The sequence below is a fragment of the Phaethon lepturus genome, unplaced genomic scaffold (genome assembly GCF_000687285.1).
Source record: "Phaethon lepturus isolate BGI_N335 unplaced genomic scaffold, ASM68728v1 scaffold5452, whole genome shotgun sequence".
NCBI lineage: Eukaryota > Metazoa > Chordata > Aves > Phaethontiformes > Phaethontidae > Phaethon > Phaethon lepturus.
In genome coordinates, this window is record NW_010523964.1 from 337 (window position 1) to 9,461 (window position 9,125).

General features: G+C 46.1%; 1 protein-coding gene across 1 annotated transcript in view; it reads left to right on the top strand.

Moving 5' to 3' along the window:
• Positions 1-1,340: 1,340 nt before the first annotated feature.
• The window catches only part of LOC104617060 (dihydropyrimidinase-related protein 2), a 38,526-nt gene continuing 30,741 nt past the window's right edge, over positions 1,341-9,125 (top strand). The window contains exons 1-3 of the mRNA XM_010282276.1: positions 1,341-1,368; positions 1,885-1,984; positions 3,297-3,481. Coding sequence (XP_010280578.1) covers positions 1,341-1,368; positions 1,885-1,984; positions 3,297-3,481 — 313 coding nt within the window. The remainder of the gene's footprint in view (positions 1,369-1,884; positions 1,985-3,296; positions 3,482-9,125) is intronic.

Here is a 9,125-nt window from a genome sequence, read left to right on the forward strand (position 1 = left end):
TGAAGCGAGCAGGAGGATTCGCGCTGATGGCAGAGCCTGCCGTACCGCCGCAGCAGGAGACCTGTTTTCTAGCCGGAGCATTCAGAGCATCATTAGAACCGCCCAGGCTGCGTTTTTGTTGATCGCTATATATATATATATGTATTTTTTTTTTCTTTCCTGATTGATGCCCAGTGCGTTAGCACTTGGGCTGTCAGTGACATCGATGGTCAAACGAACCGATTTCAAGAGTAGCCGGCCTTTTTAATAGCACAAGGAGTCTGCACGAGAGGTGGGCATAAATACTGCGGCGTTTCTGGAAACGGTAAACACGTAGGACAGTTCGCTGTAGAGGCTGGCGTTGAAAGACAAGTGGGTTTTTCACGCCCCAAGTTAATTCATTCAGGCTTATTGGCATTCACAGCAGATCCTAAATTTAAATCTTGGGGTTTTCTTTCTTTGGTCTTCAAATTGGTGCCATTATTCAGGGAAACTCTCCATTGCAGCAGTAGGAAGAAGGAGAAGAAAAAAAAGGAGTGGCAAGGAGAGACACTTAACATCTCAGAGCCGTTTAGCAGTTATATAAAAGATGGATATAGTGGTATAAATTAGTAGGTGATGCAATTCATGTAGCTCTTTTGGCCTTAAAAGAGCCATGTCAGCTTGCGTCGGTTGAGAATGGGGTGGTCCAACTCCAGTTTTATTATAAGCTCTTTGGGAAAATGCCCGATTCTTTTGGTGGACCAGCAGAGTCCCAGCTCGAAATAAGGGCCCTGAGCAGCGCTGTCACGCTCCTATATGTATCTTCTATAAGTTCAAGGCACCGCCGGGTTCAAGTCCTGCTTTCTACCCCTTCTTGAATTCGGCATTTGGCTTCACCAGCCTGGCTGTGCTGTGCTGGTACAGCTTTGTTCTCTTAGAAGGGCGTTTTCGGGAGGAGGGAAGAGAATCAGAGCAAGTACAAGCCCAGATACAAGGGCCAAGGTGTAGCTTAAACTGAACGCTGCGTAACGTGTATGTGCTTTGCTTCAAACGTATGCGTCTGCAATGTCGGGAATGAAGGAACCAGAGGAACGCAGCAGTTGCTTTTAGCTCACCTCCCCATCCAGAGCTCCGCGGAGCGTGTTTTGCTCGCGTTTATGACTGCTGCAATAAAAGGTAAATTTGGTTTTGACCCAAAATCTCGCAAAGGCAAGATGTAACCTGGGCTGCGATGAAAGCGCATCGCCTGATAGCTGCCTTGGTATAATTACCCTTCTGTTCCTGCCAAACTGTCTCCTAATTGGAGGGAATCTTAATAACTGTTTTTAAATCTTTCTCTTAAGCACACATTAGCAAATTAAGTTTATTTTCATCTGATTATGCTCTGGAAAGGCAGTAAAAGTATCCTCTGCACCGAAACATCACTAAGGGGGACAAAATGAGTTTGTTTGTGTTGTGTAACCGGTGGCAACAGACTTTTGGTCCACTTCCCTGACAGCAGTTGACTCACGGTTAGCCAAGTAGTGACTCCAGTGGGTGGGTGCATATAGGAAATTTTGCATATGACCAAGGCAGAAAAAGTAGAGATGTGGCTATTACGCATCCCTCAAAGTATTATTTAACGCTTTTGCTGTAGGTGATGGTGCCGAAGTGCAGGTATGAGTGAAGCTGCCAAGTAGACAAGCCCGCTGGAACCCAACTCCTTTTCTGTTCTGATTTTTTTGGATCATTAGTGTGATGAAAGGACTTGTGGATGAAATAAAATATTTTATCTTTCCAGTTGAAAGTGCAGCAGTTGACTTGTGTTTTGACATGCACTTCTGAATAATGCAGAGGTCGTTTCCATCTCTACTCTTTTATCTCTGAAGTGACGCCGTGGACTGTCAGCTTTCTCACAGAATAATTATGTATTGTTGTGTGCTTCTTTGTTGCAGAGCGATCGTCTTTTGATCAAAGGTGGTAAAATAGTTAACGACGACCAGTCTTTTTATGCAGACATTTACATGGAAGATGGGTTGATAAAGTAAGTGAAGCTTGATACCATGTTGTGATTGGAACTGTACGGAAATGTACTGCAGATCAGCAAGGAATAACTTGGTCTCAGCTGTATTAAATTGCAACGAAAAAATGAACGTTTTGCCTGTATCCTGGTGTTTGATGGAGGAACTTTAAAAACAAGGTGTTGAATTAAGTAAATATAGGGGCCAAAACCCCACTGTTACTAAAGCATGGGTCAAAGGAGGTACTTACATGAGCTTAATTTTAGCCATGTGGATAGCCCCATGCTGAGATGACACATATGTTTGAAGTTATCTGTGTTGTAACGTTTTACTGAGTTATGACTTAAGATAGTTTGAATCCAGAGTTCAGCATCCTAATACAGTTAATTCTGTTTTAGCGTGGGAGGCTGGACTTAGGTGACCTCTTGAGGTCTCCTGCAGCGCTGTCTTCTATGCTTCTATGATGCAAGGATTAATCCAAACCCCCTTAGAGTTAAAAATGATCCTGTAGTTTAAGGATTGAGGTTCAGACCTCTTTACAGCGCACTTCTGAGTTTTCAGTCCTGAAACACGCATTTCTGGCATGTTAAATATATTGCAGATTTCTCTGGAAAATTACTCTTAGGAAAAAATGGAGGAGCCAGAGGTTACAAACAAGGAATTTTCCTGTTCTGGCTAAACGCTCGGCACATGTGCTTTGTTAATCAAGGTTAAAAGTTAAAGGAGCCGGCCAAAGACAGCTAATTAATTGCAATGTGTCACCTGCTATTGCACTTTTAAAAACGCTTCTGTGAAGAGCTGGACTGGAGAGACCTTTGAGGGTCTCATCAGGAATTTGGTATCTGCCTGAATTTATATTCGTGCAGGAACTACATAATATGTATGCATGAAAGGAAAGTAGCCAATATAGAGGCAAAATTCTTAAAGTGTTCCCAAAACAATGCTAACATCTAAATTGCTGTTAGATAGCTAGAATCTGGGCAACCCCAGTCCAGTCCCAGTAAAGCCGCTCGCAAGGTTCTTGCTGTGTTTGGTGCCGCGATCATCGGCTGATCTGCGTGGTCCCTTCTGCAGCTGCCTGCCGGTGTGGCTCCTTTGCCTCCCTGTTAAGTCTAATATTGCCCTGAGGTCGTGAAGTAATTGCACGCTTTGCTCTCAATTATGCAACTGCTTCAAGGGGAAGAACAAAATATTGTCAGCTATGTATGCTGATGCCGTATGTTGCTTTATATGGAAAAAGAAAACACTAGGCAGGTTAAGTAGCACAAGGGTGTATGTTTACAGGCTGTTTGCCTTGTTTGTGTCTGACTTGCTGCTTGAAACCTGTTTACGCAGGCAAATAGGAGAGAATCTCATTGTGCCGGGGGGAGTGAAAACCATTGAAGCCCATGGCAGGATGGTGATTCCTGGAGGGATTGACGTTCACACCCGCTTCCAGATGCCGGAACAGGGGATGACATCTGCTGATGACTTCTTCCAAGGGACCAAGGCTGCACTGGCTGGGGGCACCACCATGATCAGTAAGCTGGCTGTTTTTCCTCTTTGTCAGAGAAGTACAGAAACTGTGGGCTGCGTAAGTCATGGGGTACTTTGGACCAGGTACCAGCAGTGGGGGATTTTTGATGTCTGTCCAGGTTGCTGAGGAAAGCTTGTACAGGGGTGGGAAAAGGGGTGGAAAAGCAAAACCCCAGGATTTCCACATCTTGCAGCAGTCGCTTCACCCTTGTCTTCTCTGTTGGCAGGGTTTACCTTGCTGCTTGTGTGACTTTGCCAGATTCTTGGGTATGCTCCTACTGAAACCAATGTCACTTTGACCTCAGGCTCCAGTATGCGTAGCAGACCCTCTGCATTTCCGTGCTTCGGTTCCTTTCTCCATGATGTCTGTGGATAGATGTCCATCATATGGTTCACACCCAGAAGCTTGATGCCAGCGTACTATGTGTCTTTGAAAATCGGGCCACTCTGTTTAAGGATTTGCACATGCCCGCTTACGTACGCAGCTTTAGCACCCGGATTTTGTAAGCGTTGTTCCTTTTGTGCTCTTATCCTCTTCTGGAGGAAGAGAGAAATGGGGAAATGAAAATATCTCAAAATAAAGAGACAGACAGACTGCCTGTTCTGCAGACACCAGGACTAGACGCTCATGGTGTTCCCCTCTGGCTCTAAAATGCCTCATGAATGACTTCCAGGCTGGCTGTGCCCGCTTGCATCGGCTACAGATGCTGGGCTTGTCAGAGCCAGGACCTTAAAACTCCATAAGTGAGTCATTGTTATCCTTGTTTGAGCTAGAGAAAAAAATAAAACTCTCTGTTGCAGGGCAGTTGATCGCGTGTAAACTGTAACAGGGCGTCCTGGAGTCTGTTACCTCGTGTGGGAATCAAGGATAAAGGTGTAAAGTGATACAATATCTGAGCATCTCACATTCTTTCATGCACTCTGAGTGCTGCCGTTTCTCAGGAGGGGAGTTAAGGTACAGAGAAATAAAGGAGCAGGGTTCAGAACGGGTACTAGTGTCTATTGTCCGATCTGGGGGTATAAGGAGATCTTAGGCGCAGCCAGGAATCAGCCTGACCCCCCTCAGTTCAAACCTGGCTCCTTACGGACCAGAACATCCTCATCTCTCAGAGGATGGTGATGAGCGATCTTTGATCCCTGGCCTGGTACGTGGACTCGGGTTGATTGATGTGGAGGTTGGGAGCAGGAGCCAGTGGTCCAAACACAGCTAGACCGTCTGTGTTTCAGAAACAAATCTTTTTCTGGGTCTGGATCTTGCAAAGAGGGTGTGTCTGACCTATGAACTTGGTCTAATGCTTGAAATAAATAACTGTAAAGTAACCCAGGATATTATTTTTCACATTGTTACAACTTTAGAGCATAAAGTTTGTGTATGAAGGTAACCTCACATATACAGAGAACGTAAAGTGAGAGTGTAGCTGTGGATGGTCTCATTGTGCATGCTGATATCCAGCTTTTCTTCAAATCTTAGCTGTCAATTTAAATTAATAACACTGAAATGGTATTTTCACTGTCAGTTCACTGACTGTTTCTTTGGTTGCTCCTTGTTACTAGTACACCTGGTTCACACTTGAATTACCATTTTGTTCTTCCTTGTTAAATTGAACTAGATCAAAATAATGTTCTCTGTCATCTGCATCTGACCTTTCAACAGCATGATTTCCCCCAGTGGCACTTTAAAAAACATTTTAAGCAGAAATTGCTTAGGCAAAATTTTCTGAAGTAGCTCTTTGCTACTAATTTGCTGAAGTTGCCCAGTTGCACCTATGTAGAGCCTCATACTTCAGAAATGCTTTGACCTTTCCATATATGCGTACGTGTATGTTGCCGGTGTGACTGTCGTATCTGAATGTCTCCCTCGTGGTGCTCGTAACACATCTCTGAGTTAGGAAAGTTGGAGGAGAGTCCCCCATTTTATAACTCCTCATTTTGCAGCTGTGAAAAATTAGCACAATGTAGATTATGGCTGTGGGCAAACCACGTAGAGGAGGCTGGCGCCTAAACTTGACCTTACTGCCTTCCCGAGTGTCTCGGATTAGGATACCAAAACACACCATCGTCTCTGAACGAAGAACATCATCCTAAAGCAGCAAGGACAGTCCTTGGACTGCTTGGGATGATGGAGAGACAGTTCTGATGGGCGGGAGCTGGGCAGTGGAAAGCAGGATAAATAATCCAACTTGACTTCAAAGCTTCGAGACTTTGCTCTATGTCCAGCTCAGCTGTTCTCTTCTTAGCAAAATTATACCATTTGCAAAAATGTTTTTCCACAAGGAAGCATGCAGAACTGCCCTCATGAGCGTGCTCGTGGTGGGTGGCCTTTGGTTTTTCCCAAAGCAGGTGGGAGTCGTGGTTGATCGCTGCATTTTTTCTTTTATGATAAATAGGACAACGTTTAGTGAACTAGATTCATAATATCACAAACAAATTGCAGCCTGAAAATAGCACACTAATGTTTATGTCAGTGTATATTTTAAATACCGTGCCTGGGATTTTTCAAAAGAGAATATGCTCCTCTTGTGGAAATGTGTCTAGCTGTGTGCCTCTGTTCTTCTTTTTGGTTTTTTTTTTGAAAAGCTGGCCTCATGGATGTGAGCTTTGTGGGGAAAAAAACACATTTCTTCATTTGTGCTTTAAGCAAACTTTGTGTTTATTGGTTTACAAATACCCTTAGTCCATCCATTTTTCTTTGTTATACATAGCCCTCATTTTGGGCAAGAAAACAGGTTAGTTGGCGTCATGCTTCGATTTTTTTGTGTTTTTGTGCAGGAGGGCACTTTAAGGCTCTTCACAATCATTGGAGGGAAATATTTGTTTTACGTACATTTTTCAGTGAAATGAAAACAAGAAACTTGGATAAGTTTCTATTGATTGTTGGTTTTATAAAAACTGCGGGTGAAATCCTGGCTTTGGCGAGGTAACGGAGAGTTTTGTCATTGACCTCAGCAGTGCCAGGAATTCACCCTGTATGTCTGGTTTGGTTTCAGTGAACTTCATTTTCAGCTCGGATTAAATTCAGTGTTGTTCCTTTAATTCTCATGGCAAACGCATCCAAGGGAAGCACACAGGAGTTCAGGAATGTAACCTATTGTTTCCAAGCCCTGTTCCCATTTACTTCCGTTCCCCTTTAGAGTAAATTCATTACTACAGCATCAGAGATAGGAGAATCCGACGCTCAACTGCAATGGAGCAGCCCCGTTTCTGTGAGGGACCAGGGGAGATGTATCCCGGTGGGAAGCAGATCTGGCTCCAGTCCGGTGCCTCCCAACTCATCCACTGGTCGACTGGAATGAGGGAGAGTGGCTGGCGATGATGATCTGAATTGGCCCTTTTCTGCTCGACCTCACGGACGTTCCGTGGGGATCTCCAGTCCTGGCTTTCCCGAGCCCTCCTCTAGGTTGCTTCGCTCAGCAGTCAGGGCTGATTTCTTTTTCTAGCTACTCCTTCCATGGAGGCCATCCGACCAGGAATTCCAGCTATGATCCTTCTGTCTCTACCCTCTTCAGTGCCAAAGGCACGACTCCGGCTGACTTTGCTGACGTATGAAAAAATACGGTTGGTTTTGCTGTGCAGAGCCGAGAGGCGAAATGACATACTGTGACATGGTTGTTTGCTTTGCGGAACCGGCAGTTTGCACGATCCTTTCTCTGTCCCTACCTTAAAGCCATGTCAGTGTGGGTATGTCAGCCAGGGTCGAACAGCACTGTGCGTGTTTTAGGACAACATTACTCCAGAAAAAAACCTTGGATTATTGCCCTTTTAAAATGTCGGAATGCAGTGTTGGGGCATGAAGTTGAACGGAGGATTCCAGGATGATCCGCAGGCGGCTTTGTGGGAGAGAGGAGTATTAGATAGGCTCCAGCTTGTTCAGGATGGCTTCCCTAAGCTGGATTCCATGGAAAGAGAACAGTCCTTCCGGAGCTTCGGAAAAGGACTTGTTCTGAACTTGCTCTTTACAAGAGGCTCTTTCTCATCCATGGAGCCTGTGGAGCCACAGTTTTGTTGAGCTAAAGGCGGCATTTTTGAGCCTCTGTTGCTCCAACTGGAGATAGGCTGATACCCTAGGGCACAAATAGTCCCTGGAGCTGCTAGAGAAGGAAGGTATCACTGCTAAGAACAGGGTGGTCTTGTGATGGTTCCGTCGCTTATTAACTGTGGTGGGTGAAATCCCCATCAACATCACCGGTAAAACTCCCCCTGATGTCTGCAGAGGCAGGATTGCCTTTCTCTGCTCCTCACCCTGCAGAAAGGATGAAGCTAAGCCGTGTGTGTTTACGGGCGCTCTGATCCTCTAGCCTGTTTAATGTCCCAGTGAGAGCCGCGTCTATCCAGGGCAGCTCCCACACACATGTTGGTGTCGTTCCCCGCCCAAAGACTGTGCTTCTTCCTGGATATCTGCTGTCCTTCAGTGAAATTGCTTGCTGACATTGCCTGTGTTGACTCAGTCAACCACTGTTATAATCATAGAGAGAAATTACAGTGAGAGAAATTATAGCTCTTTCTGGCTCGGTGACTTGGAAGCCAGCTGCCTTTTGAACTTGACTAGCAGTTATCCTAATAACATGGAGAATATGCACTGGGGCTGTGAGCCTTTGTGTCTTGGGAGGTTCAGAAAATGAAGGGGAACTTCGCACGGGCTGCAGTCTGATCCTAACCCTGCTGTTGAGGAGAGAGCTCGTGTGCAGGATGGCAGGGCTTTTCAGGAGCGTGTTGGCTGCTCAGCTCCGATCAGACTTGTGGTGAGTTGACACCAGGTCTCCTAGGTCATCCTGAAGATCACCACCTTGCTAGAAGGAAACCTTTCCAGCCTGGTATTCTTCCTCGCCTCTCCCTTTTTGAACGGAGCGTGACTTGAGAGAATGCAGCCACCCCAGAGGAGGTTAGCCTCTAAAACTGCAAGCGTGTGAGCTTAGAGTAGGGTTTAGGAAAGGGCAACGGCAACTTGGCATGGGACGGTACTTAGACCCACCCATGAAGGCTAGATCATATTCTACCCTGCTGGGTGCTGCTACGTTATATGAAGTAGTTTATCAGGGTTAGTCCTACCCTGGTAGAGAGCAGGAGTCCAAATGGTGGGCAAAGGAGGAGGATGGGAACAGAGACCCAGAGGAGGTGGCAGCGGTGGTCATGCCGTAACTTGTGGCCGAACTGGGAGTATAAAACCAAGCGTTTGGAGTCCAAGGGCAGTGACCACAGAGCTGCAGCGTCTCGCCAAGTCGCTGTGGCCGTGTGTACGCAGCACGGCGTTGTTCCTCGCACACCGGCCTCGCTTGTGTTTCTTTTTGCAGCCGGTGGCAGAGATGGAAGAGGAGCTGTGCGGCTGGGCGCTAGCACGTCAGACGGGCTGCGCTGGGCTCTGGCGCTTGTTGCGCTTTCTAGCAGCTGGCGGTGGTTCTTCTGCAGCAAAGAAATGTTTAATTCTCTAGAAATGTAATGAAAATGTCCGCTTGCTTGTATAAAAGGTTGTTGGTGATTTATATGGGTAGAGGCTTCCTTGAACTCCGTTATTAAGGTAATGACGTTACCACACGGCTCCCCCGGCCCTTTCTCTCCCCAGCTCCCCTCGGCGCTTTTTATACCCCCGCACTCCTCGGCCCCTGCGCTGATCCACGCTAAATCCTGTTCGCTTCACTGACTCCTGGCCTCCTG